Here is a 12,861-nt window from a genome sequence, read left to right as displayed (position 1 = left end):
AGAACTAAATAAATAGAGAGAGATTCCATGTTCATAGATAAACTCAGTATTGTCAAGATGTCAGTTCTACACAAATTGACCTATAGACTCAATGCTATCCCAATCAAAACACCAGCAAGTTATTTTGTGGATGTTGACAAACTGGTTCTAAAGCTTATAATGAGAAGCAAAAGACCCAGGATGACCAACTCACTACTGAAGGAGAATAAAGTCAGAGGATTGATACTACCTGACTTCAAGAGTTATTATAAATCTACAGTCATTAAGACAATATGGTTTTGGCAAGAAAAAAAAAGACAAATAAATCAATTAAAAAGTATAAAGAGCCTAGAAATAGACTGACACAAAAATAGTCAGCTGATCACTGAAAAAGAAGCAAAAACAACACAATAGAAAAAACTTTTTGACAAATGGTGCTTGGGCAATTGGACATCCACATGCCAAAACCAAACAAACAAACAAAAAAACTAGACACAGAGTTTACACCCTTAACAAAATTAACTCAAAATGGGTCATAGACCTAAATGTAAAACACAAAGCTTTGACATTCCCAGAAGATAACATAATAGAAAACCTACATGACCTAGGGTATGGTGATGACTTTTTAGATACAACACCAAAAGCAAAATCCATGAAATAAATAATTGATGAGCTAGATTTCATTAAAACTAAAACTTCATTAAAACTTGTGCTCTGAGAAAGATAATGTCAAGAGAATGAGAAGACAAGCCACAGAATTGGAGAAAATATTTGTAAAAGTCATATCTGATAAAGAACTGTTATACAAAATATACAAGGAACTCTTAAAACTCAACAACAAGTAAACAAAAAACCCAACCTAAAAATGGACAAAAGATCTTAAAGAAGATATATAGATGAAAAGTAAGCATATGAAAATACGTCCAACATCATATGTCATTAGGAAATTGCAAATTAAAACAATGAGATACTGCCACACACTTATTAGAATGACCAAAATCCAAAACATTGACAACATCAAATGCTAGCAAGGATTTGGAGCAACAGGAGTGCTCATACATTGCTGGCGGGAATGCAAAATGGTATAGCCACTTTCAAAGACAGGTTGGCAGTTGCTTACAAAAGTAAACATACTCTTACCATACAATCCAACACTTGCACTCCTTGGTGTTTACCCAAATGAATTGAAAACATTTCCGCACAAAGACATGCATATGAATTTTTTAAATAGAAGCTTTATTCATACTTGGCAAAACTTACAAGCAATCAAGATGTCCTTTAGTAGATGAGTGAATAAACTGTGTTACATGCAGACAATGGAATATTATTCAGCGCTAAAAAGAAATGAGCTGTCAAGTCATGAAAAGACATGGAGGAAACTTAAATGCATATTACTAAGTGAAAGAAGCCAATCTGAAAAGGCTGTATACTGTGTAATTCCAACCATATGACATTCTGGAAAAGGCAAAACTATGGAGACAGTAAAAAGATTAGTGGTTTCCAGGGGCTGGGGGAGGGAGGAGTTTATAGGCAGAGCACAGAGGATTTGGAGGGTGGTGAAACCATTCTATATGATACCACAATGGTGGATATATGTCATTATACATTTGTCCAAACCCATAGAATGTACAACATCAAGAGCAGCCCCTAATGTAAACCATGGGCTTGGGGTGATAATGATGTGTCAATATAGGTTTTAACAAATGTACCATTCTGGTATGGGATGTCAGTAGTAAGGTATGTGGGGCACAGGGTATAAGGGAAGTCTGTACCTTCTGCTAAATTTTTCTGTGAACCTAAAATGCTCTAAAATATATTATTATTTTTTTTAACTATACTTTTAAAGGATGCATGCAAGGTGAAGTAAGACAAATTAGGTTCTTTGTGTATAACCATCGGTTTAGGAAATTTGTTTATAAACCGGTGACTGCATAGCTCTAAACAAGAAACATCACAATTCACTCAATAAACAACCTTCTCATTCTACAAATTTATGAATGTTATTAAAATGCAGAGAATAGTAAAGTTCCATGTCACACTATTACTGGGAAAAAAACCCCAGGTATCATTTCTAATATACTTTGTAATTTTGTTAGGAGTGTCTATACCTGTCAAAATAAATTAATACATTTTGAGTAGACAAAATTCTTAGTTTTTAATGTTATCTTCCTTGGGGCACATTTGGATGTCTAAAATTTGGAATTGAAGCAGAACTCCTTGTCATTCATAAGTTTCTGCTGTAATTTATTTGAGTGGCACTACTCCTTTTCTCTTTTCCCTGAAGCAAAAATAATATCGTGATGCTCAGTTTGGCTGCTCAGGCTGATTGACATTGAGTAAATTGTCTCTGAAAATGTAAATCTTTTTTTGAAGAAAATAGCAATATAAAAACCCCTGTGTTTCTTTTTCTTTTAAATTGCAGTTTGCAGAAACACCATCCCAAATGACTTTTTTTCCCCTGCCTGTCACAAAAGAATCCATTAGCTTGGTCCCCATGTCAGAACCTTAATCCAGCCCAGACTGACTACAAAAATTGACCACTGAACAGGAAGCCTGCAGCTTTTTATAAGCTCAGTGAAGACTCTGTCCTTATGTCATATCATCAAAATATTCAATCTGTGGTGGAATCATCAATCTGCCATTTTTTCAACCTTATTATGTTCACCAAATAGCATAATGAACCACCATATCTACCCATCACCTACTGTCATCAATAATCAACCCATGGTTAATCTTGTTTCATCTATACTCCCACCCACTCCTCCCATTTCCCATATTTTTTCATAGAAAATCCCAGATATCATATCGTTTCATCCATAAATATTTCAGTATTATCTCTAAAAGATAAAACTTCTTTTTAGGAACATGACTATAATACAATTATCACAACTAAAAATAATTAACTATAATTCCATAGCATCATAAATCTTCAGTTAATGCTCAAATTTCTAAATGATTCATAACTATTATACAATGTATTTTAGAGTTCTTCATTTGAATCAAGATCAAGAAAAGGTACATGCACTGTAATTGGTTGGTATATCTCCTAAAGTCTGTTTTAATCTCTGTGTTTTCCTCTTCCTTGCCCACTGTCATTTTTTAAAATTTTTATTTGTTGATGCAAATGTGTTTGTCCTGTAGAGCTTCCTTCAGTCTAGCTTTTTTTATTGTATCCCCACAACACATTAAAAATGTGTTACTCCTCTGGAAGAGGCCCGCCTACTATTCTAGGAAGTAACAGTTCATTAAAGAGTATATACTGTTTGTTGAACTGGAAGAATAACAATATACTACCTTTGGTATAAAAAGCAAACATTTGAGTATTCTTTGCACTGAGTGTCACAGTGCTAATAAATGGAAGTCTTTAATATAAAAAAAAGTTACTCTATTCTTTTTATTTTTCATAAAACTGATATTTTTTAAATGACATTTTTTAAAAGTTGGAATCAGAGGCCTGATCTAAATCAGACTCTTATTTTTTTAGAAAGATCATTTCATAGATAGTTGTATGCTCCATATGGAGGCATATAATATCCAGTTCTCTTACTATTTGCAATGTTAGAAGCCATTAATGATCGATGCCTAGATCCATGGATTCATTAGTGATTTCTTCATAGCTTCATAGCTGGGATATTTCTATAAAGAGATAATTTCCTGCTATTCTTACTAAAACAACAACAAAGAGACTATGGTACTTGGTATTTTAAGAGAAGTAACCATTCAGGTAAAACAGGAAAAACAGTTTTGATCCATACTAACTAGTGCCACTGATTAAAGGGAAAGATGACAAATAGGGCCTTTCTCATTTAGGGAGAAGCTAATGCATTAGAAACCTAAATGTACTTTGTACTTAGATTAAGGATTCAATATAAATGGAGGCTGCTCTATGGTGAAAGAAAACAGGTTAGTCCATCCTTTAAGACATTCAAAAGAACTTTTCCAAGTTATATTAGAGTTTCACAGTTATTTCATAGAGAAAATTTTGCACCCACCCATAACTCAGGCTCTGCGACAAAAGGTTTGTGTTTGTAGATCTAGATAGCACTGTGAAAAAGGTATGTTTCACTCATGGGATAACTCCAGAGTATTTACCCTAATTGTCTCAAGTCAATGGAAATCTTCTGTCAGTGACAAGGAAAATGGGATTGCTTAGAGCCAATCAGATCTGTTTTCTTGAAACTGTCCTACACATGGCAAGGAGAACCCTATCTAGCCAGCAGATAGATAGTTATCCATTTTAAGTCGCATCAGAGTACTGAAATGAACCAACACATAAATGAGGACAAACAGCCTCATTTCTGAGCACCCTTTTGGTATTTCCATATCTTTTTATAAATATATAGGTAACTGTCATACACACTAAAAATGTGGTAGTAGATCTTCAAGGAAATGCTATGGTCTTACAAAGGAGAGAAGCATGACCAGGGGAAAGAGAGGGAGCTCCATAGAAATGGAGAAGCATAATTAGAGGGGAAGATTCAAGCATTCATTCAACAGCTATTCATTGAATGTCCACCTCCTCTGTACCTTGACATTGTCTCATGGTAGACTCAGTTAAATATGGTTTCAAATTCCAGATTAAACCTTCAAGAACTACATGGCCCTAAGGCAAGTTACTACACCTCCGTGCCTTGGTTTTTCCATTAGTGAACTGTAGATGCCAATATCCACCTCAAAGAGGTTTTGAAGTTAAATAGGAAAAAGACCATATAAAATGCCTAACATGGTATCAGGCAGATAAGCAGAACTCCATGAAAGCTCACCTTCCCTGACCCAAAGCTTCACTTTTCTCCACAGAGAAGGAGGGAGAGAGATGGAAGGTGGCTGGGGCAGAGGGCCTGAGATTAAGGATGTGAAAGTTGTTGCAGGGAAAGGGAAATGAGTAGACAGGCTCAAGTAAAATAATTGTCTAAAGGCCCATTTATGATTCCCTCCTGCCCTGAGGCCACAAATAGATTTTGTTTGTTTGTTTTCAGGTATATGGCCAGAGAAGTGAAAGATGGAGGCTTTCCCAGGTTGGTTCAATTTACTATAAGGCTAGATAGCTTTACCAAATTGAAGAGACTAGTGAATTGGAATTTCTTAATTAACTGAAAGTGTTCCCATTCGTGTTTGATGGAGAGAGTAAAGGGGCGGGGATAGAGGGAGGCTAAGGCAGGTGAGGAGAATAGGTTCAAATGTGAGATTCACCGCTAAGGGATAGGATGACAGTTGTTCTTTTCCAGTGGGAAATGAGTTAATCAAATTGGAGAACAATTTCTCTGGGAGAAGAAACACTTCTGCTCTTTTCCACACCCTACCCTTATTTGGCTTTACAAGCATCCCCACAACATAAGATTATAAATTTGGTTTATATTTCCCTTAGCCCAGTCTCCCTTTATTATACCACTTTACTGCTTCTTTGAGGCTGAGACTCTAAAATTTAGGTCAAATGTTCCATTAAGTTAACCATTTTCTAACACCAATAACACTACTGCACACTTTTTATCTTCAGAGCAGTTCACAAACATCTCCTTCTTCACTAATGAAGATGAGTTGGATATCTAGTGTCTAAAACCAAAGCTATTTAATCATTGTCTGATGTGGGAAAGTAAGACAAAATGCAAGACCAACAAAAAAGTATATTGCATTTTAAACTTGCTGATTTGAGCTTTTTAAAAATTCTTTGATATTGTAAAACAGTTATACTCAAATAAAGATGTTAAAAAAAATTCTTTGAACATGCAGGCAGAACCTGTGCCACAAAATCCCAGCTTTTGTAATGAAAACAGTCAAAATAAGAATAGAAGCAACATCTTAGTGATGGTTTTAGCCCTTCATATCTTTCAGGGAGCTTTTTAATATATTATTTTATCAGATCTTCATGAAAATCCATAAGAAGAAAAGGAATTGTTGCCCCTATGTTTTAGACAAGGCTTCTTGTGATTTATGAACCTTGAGTTTCAAGTTACTAAATATTTGTGCTGGGACTAGAACCCCAGAGTTCAGGCCCCAAGTCAAAGGCTGCTGGGAAGGAAAGTTGGAAGAGTCAGGTGGGAGTGTGTGTTTTTTCCTGCTCTTTCAACTAGAGCAATTCCATCCATATACATATGAGGTTTTCGGCTTCCACATGGATTTCCACAGTTCAATTTCATTTGAATTTCATTACACAGAGCAGGCAGCATCTCCTCTGCTGTTCATGACTCAGCTAGATTGTGAGCTGCGTTCCACAATTACACTCAGCAGGCCTGCAATGCTCCATTCACATCAGGGGCAGTGGCATGCTATACTCTCTCCCCTGCTTGGCCCCCAAGACTCCACCTTGAACACTAACTAGCTCTTCTGGCCAGTGGAGCCAACTGATGGCCTTTGTGTGGACCAACTCTCTCTGTTGACTTCTGTTTCTACTGCATGTCACACAATCGTGTTTTCTTGTTTACCACCATCATTTTCATCTTTGTGGGTCTCTTTGACCATCAGCGTGCACACACACATATGACTGTGAGCTTCCTGCTGGTGTCTAACACGGGTGTGCACCCAGGATTGTTGAAGACACAAACACTCGTGTTGTAGCTTCATCATTCTTTCTCCTTCTTCACAAACTCTTTTCCATTCCTTTAGGAGGAATGTAAATCTTTGTACATCTTCCTCTGTCTTCTTCCTTCTCATTCCACTTCTCATTATCTCTCTCTTTAGTCTTTCTATCAGCATAAAACAACCAAAACATGGCTGGCAAGGATAATGTCAATTACCCCGAATCTACAGAAATAGAAGCCATTACTTCTGAAGGGAAATTAAGCAAGACAAATATCTAGTACCAAATGACTACATTTTTTAAAGTGCCTTTAGGTCCAGAATCGTCACAAGTCTTTTGATGCTTCATCTATAATCACTTGCTTTTTAAAAAGCACCCCTTGAAAACTTTTCTCTCCTTTTCGTCCTTCAAAATTCAGCTCAAATGTCATTTCCTGCAAATCCTTTATTGACATCCTGAGACTCCATCACTCCTTCTGAAGTCTCCCCACAGAAATTTTAACACACTGTTACCATAGCACTTAATCCATCATGTTTGCTGCCCTTAGTCGTTTATTTGTTTGTGTCTCACACTAAACTAAATGTTTTTTGTCCTTCTATCTCAAGCAGCTAATAATATAAAGCCTAGCCTGGTACATAGATACAGATGCACAATTTTATTGTTGTTGTTGTTGTTGAATGTTGATTTAGTTAATTGAATGATTGCTCTGGATTGATGAAAACAGAAGCTCATTTTTATTCAATTTTTATTCTAGTTTTGGAATGGGATTGTTTTCTACTAGTCACTGAAATTTGAAGTGCATTTTTTAGCTGTCTTATGAGTTGTATACATTTGATAACAAACTTGAGAATCTTAACATAGAAATTGCTTCTATGGAAAAATGTTTCATTTTCCAAAATGTTCAAACATATGCAAAAGAATAAAATGGAATTTGTCCATAATTAAATGGTCTTTCCCTTTTCCCTGATGTCTGCCCCTATCCCTGCCCGCAGAATTTCACCCCATTTAGAATATACCTCATTCTCTCCACTCTTCCATGGTGTACAGTTTGGTTTTCTGTTGTGCACCTTGTAGTCTGCTTTACTCCATCATTTATGTATTTTTTCCTGTTGAATCTATTTCTCAGAGGATCACACCATGCTTTTTTTGTGTGTGTGTGGTACGCGGGCCTCTCACTACTGTGGCCTCTCCCGTTGCAGAGCACAGGCTCCGGACGCACAGGCCCAGCAGCCATGGCTCATGGGCCCAGCCGCTCCGCGGCATGTGGGGTCCTCCCGGACCGGGGCATGAACCCGCGTTCCCTGCATCGGCAGGCGGACTCTCAACCACTGCGCCACCAGGGAAGCCCACACCATGCATTTTTCATTGTTAATTTTTCACAGTAGGGTTTCAAAGCACAGTGTACAGGGTAGGTATTCAATAAATGGTGAATTAAACTTTCCTCTGCACAGTAAAAAAGCTCAATAATTCAAAGTAGAGGGATGTTGGCATTTGATGAGAGATGGGGGATATTTCAGTCCCAAGTTGGAACAGCACCTAATATCCCATCATTCGCTATCTGAGCTCAAAATGCCCAAATTTTAGGCCTCATAGTCTCTCTTCTCTCACTTTGCCATCTACTATTCTCTTCTTCAGACATGAAGAGAAATGAGATGATCATGCCAATAAAACATCCTTTTTCATCTTTATTGTTCTTGTCTGGATGCTTCATTATGAGATGTCAATTATTCAACACTCTAATGAGCTGTCTTCCAAGCACAAAATGTTCTAGTCATCTGGTATTAAAGTGTTGTTTTCTGCTTTTAGGCTACAGTGGTGGCTGTGTTGTCATTCGAGGAAGGAGTCCCCCTGGTCGCTGGGAAGTGAAGGACTGTAGACACTTTAAGGCAATGTCCCTGTGCAAGCAACCAGTGGAAAATCAGGAGAAACCTGAGCAAGAAGAGAGATGGCCCTTCTCCTCCTGCTATTTGGATTGGGAGTCAGAGCCTGGCCTGGCCAGTTGCTTCAAGGTAATACGAAGATTACATGGGCATTCTCAATGGGACCAACATTATTCCAATTTTGTCCATGTATCCCAAACTCCTTTATTCCAGGATAGCACCTGGCACACAGCAGGTACTCAATTAATATTTGTTGGCTGTCTCCATCCTTTCAGTTATATTCCAAAATAATTTTTAAGTCAAAATATTGACAGATCCCTGCTGACATTGAGGCCTCCTCACGAGGACTGATATCAAGGCCCTGATCAATATTGTTCTTATTGCATATACAAATGAACAAGACAGACACTCGCTGGGTATTGAAATGGTACAATTCCATATTGTTTGTAAGCAAATGAATAATGTCCTTCTTCTGGAATAATACCATTCTCCTGCCAAGAATAACTTTCGCAGCTTTTGATGATCAAAAGTTTATATAGAGAGATATAGATATATATATAGAGAGATATAGATACAGATTTACAGAGATAGATATATAGAGAGATATAGATAGAGATATATAGATGTAGAGAGAGATATAGATATAGTATATACACATATGTGTGTGCGTGTTAGAAATGTCTTTTTGCAAATCATCTTTAGATCCCAGATTTAAATCAGTATCTACAATCTTCTTCTCAGAAATACATTTTTGAAATATGATGTTTTTGTTTGGTGGTTTTGTCTTTGGTTCATTGTACAAATAGAGATTTCCAAAATCCTGGGAGAAAGTTCTTCTCCAGCACCTGGGCACATGAAGAGCAGAATGGAGACAGCCTCTATCTCTAGAAATATTGCAGTCTCATAGATGGCCTGAAACACCTGTAATACACTAAATTTAAATGTACACATGTATAATCCTACATTAAATTCATGGAATAGGCCCAGAAGTGACCACACAGAGCAATAAGTTAAACCTTAGAAATGAGTAAACTGCGGCATGAAGTAAGATGAAGTGATTTGCCCAAGATCACAATTATTTATTGACAGAGCTGGAATAAATTGCGGTCTTGGGACTCCCAGTCCAGTGATTTTTCTACTATACATCACCCTGATATGTCAACAAATATATGGTGTGTTTGATGGGCATAGCAGTAGGACTTATGAATTTAAAGTGATTTGAGAAAAGGTTCCCAGAGGAGGTGGGTTTTGACATATAATTTAAAAGATGGAAATGCTGTGCTGTGGTCTATGGGACTGGGAAGGTTATTCATCCTGGTCTCAGCAAATCAGAGCCTGGTGAAGCCTGGCCGCAGGGTGCCTGCCTGGCATTACAGACTCAGCATAGTGTCAGGCAGTTAAAAATGAGAAGGGTGCAGAGGCCAGAATCTGAAGCTCCAGGTCTTCAGTTCCTCACCCTTGACCTTAAATAAAGTCAAAAGTATGCCTGCCATTTGACTGACTTCTTCCTGCTACCATGAGGACAGCTGAGAAACAGGAGAGAATTTAGTCACAGCTAAGACCCAAAGACCCTAGAAATATACCAACCCTAGGTCCCAGGTCTCATTTCTCGTTTCTTCGCCTGGGTTAGCCAGATTCATTCAGCTATGGAATACTAGGTCTCATCCTAGCTCTGCTAGTTTGTGACTATGTGACCTGAAATTTGTAACCTCTCTTATCCTGACTGTCCTCATCTCTTGACAAACATTTTATTGAGGGACAAGCATATGCCAATCACAGGAAATTTAGGAGGGGAAAAAGAGTTCTCAAGGAGGAAAAGAGTCCTCATCTGTTAAACTGAGCCTATCATATCCTCCGCATGACTTTGTCATGAGAATAAAATGAGATAATGGTATTACAACAACTAGACACACTTTAGTTCAATAAATGTTATTTCTCCCTACTCGGTAAAGCTTTTAAAGTAGAATAATGACAACAATTGTATTATTGTCATCTTCTTGTCCAGAATTAAACAGCCTCACCTTATTCATGACCGTGTCAACATTTTTTTCCTTTTACTACACAGGTATTTCATAGTGAAAAAGTTCTGATGAAAAGAACATGGAGAGAAGCTGAAAAATTTTGTGAAGAATTTGGAGCTCATCTTGCAAGCTTTGCCCATATCGAGGAAGAGAATTTTGTGAATGAGCTTTTACTTTCAAAATTTAATTGGTAAATACTTGTTAATTTTGAAAAATTTCAGTCGCATATTTTGTCTCCAAGTAATGGCTTCTTAGGCATGAGTATCCCAAATATTGGGGGTATTTGGGATATTCAAAATCTCAAGTATTTAAGTCTAAAACCAACTAAACACTAGTTGTGAAAGAAAAATACATACTTACAGTTTTATATTTATATTGCACCAACTACTCATTCCATAAAACAAAGAACAAAGTGACTTGTTTGTTTTTGATATTGAAATATTTGATATTGATATTTGATATATATTTGATATTGTTTTGATATTTGAAATCTTTTCTGTGTACCTCAAATCAGAATTTTAGAGCTTTTCTGCCAAGTTCAGAAATTATCTAGCCCAGTGGTTTTCAAAGTGCTGTCTGAGGGTCCGGAGGGTCCTGAGCTCCCAGAGCAAGAGAGGCCAAGTGGGCAGAGCTCCTGGTTCCTTGCTCACTGACTCATCAGGTCCAGCCAACTCCACTTCTAGTTGTTTTGTATATAACAGGAGTTCATGTGAGATTTGGTATGAAAAAAAGAAAGTCCCACTAATTGTTTTTAAAAATTCCAATCCGGGATTCCCTGGTGGCGCAGTGGTTGAGAGTCCGCCTGCCGATGCAGGGGACACGGGTTAGTGCCCCGGTCCGGGAAGATCCCACATGCCGCGGAGCGGCTGGGCCCGTGAGCCATGGCCGCTGAGCCTGCACGTCCGGAGCCTGTGCTCTGCAACGGGAGAGGCCACAGCATAAAAGGCCCGCGTACCAAGCAAAAAAAAAAAAACTCCAATCCAATCTTCTAATTTTACCTCTGAGGAAACAGGCATTCACTTGTGTGCATCCATTTTGCAAGTTGACAGAATCTTGAATTTTTGGAAAATCAATCAAATTTAAATTTGAAGAAACATAGGAGGTCTTGTGCTACCTCTGACCCAATACGGGAATTTCTTCTACTTACATTCCCATGGTCATCTACTGTCTACATCAGGGGTCCCCAACCTCCGGGCCGCAGACCAATATCGGTCCGTGGTGTATTAGGAACTGGGCCGCACAGCAGGAAGTGAGCAGCAAGAGAGTGAGCTAAGCTTCATCTGCTGCTCCCCGTTGCTGGCATTACCACCTGAACCGTCCCGCCAATCCCCCCACCCCGGCAGTGGAAAAATTGTCTTCCATGAAACCAACCCCTGGTGCCAAATGGTCTACATAATTCCTTTCAGTTCCATTGTTGGAAGCTAGTTTCAAAGATCAACTTTCTAGTAAGCCAGAGCAATACAGATCAAGTCTACTCTATTTTCAAATATTCGAAAATAGCCATCAGTTCTCTTTTAGCAAGTCTTCTCATCCCTTGGCCCCTTTCTCTAGAATATTCTTGTCAGTTAGCATGTATTTGGGGAATATCTTCTATGGAAGGGACCCTATTAAATGCATGGGTGGCTGGAGAATGCAATAGGCATGACAGACAAAATCCTGCACCTGAGGATGCCGTGGTCTGGGGCCGAGGGCATGCCTCCATATATATGTAACACAAATATAATACCAGGTACTCTGTTCCAAGCTCTGGAAATCTGAAGTCTCAATGAAACACTTACCTGAATCTCAGAGAAAATCCAGAACTACTTTTTGAGGAAAATCCTGGCCTTCCCTCCCCTAAGAAGGTTAATATGTAACATCTATCAAATTACTCATCTCCAGCATCTACAAAAACGACCTCAAAGGTGGGCATATCTCCCAGTGTGTGTCTCATGAAGTACTCCAGGGGAAATAGGGGGATTGTGTGGTCCAATATGTTTGCAAAACAAGGCACGATCTTGGAATATGCCATATACCTTACTTAGCATTATAAAGGTTTCTAGAAGGAAGCAATTTCCTTGACTGCAAAACCCTTTTTTTTTTGAGACCACTTACAAACATCCCATGAAACTGCTAGTCCCTGCAGGAAATGGTGGCCTGAGACCATGCTTCCCAAATCTGGCTCATTCTCACACTCACTTGGGAGACTTTTTCACACAGTGCCCTCTGGTCTCACACCAGAGCTGCTGAGTCAGATTCTCTGAGGCTGAAGAAAAGTTCAAGAAGCTTCCTTGTTGATTGGTTTGCTAGTCTGGTGTGGGGCCTCAGATCCAAGGGAGATGTGATCGTCTCCACTGTTCTAAGTTGTAACTTGGCTTCATGACTTCAGCCCCTTGCAAAACATCCTTTCATACTTGCATATTGTGAGGTTTGTTATATGAAACAACACATGCAAACTGCTTCCAAGTTTGCTGTAACATCAAATTTC

The 12,861-nt window shown here is 38.3% G+C and overlaps 1 protein-coding gene across 4 annotated transcripts in view; it reads left to right on the top strand.

The window, feature by feature from the left end:
* PLA2R1 (phospholipase A2 receptor 1) overlaps positions 1 to 12,861 on the top strand; it is a 126,058-nt gene that overhangs the window by 59,369 nt on the left and 53,828 nt on the right. For all 4 annotated transcript variants that reach the window (XM_067026160.1, XM_067026157.1, XM_067026159.1 and 1 more), the window contains 2 exons: positions 8,300 to 8,502; positions 10,439 to 10,584. In XM_067026160.1, coding sequence (XP_066882261.1) covers positions 8,300 to 8,502; positions 10,439 to 10,584 — 349 coding nt within the window. The remainder of the gene's footprint in view (positions 1 to 8,299; positions 8,503 to 10,438; positions 10,585 to 12,861) is intronic.

This window comes from Kogia breviceps, chromosome 2 (genome assembly GCF_026419965.1).
Source record: "Kogia breviceps isolate mKogBre1 chromosome 2, mKogBre1 haplotype 1, whole genome shotgun sequence".
In the NCBI taxonomy this organism is placed as follows: Eukaryota; Metazoa; Chordata; class Mammalia; order Artiodactyla; family Physeteridae; genus Kogia; species Kogia breviceps.
Note: the sequence above shows the minus strand (reverse complement) of the source record. Positions and strands in the feature narration are given on the sequence as shown.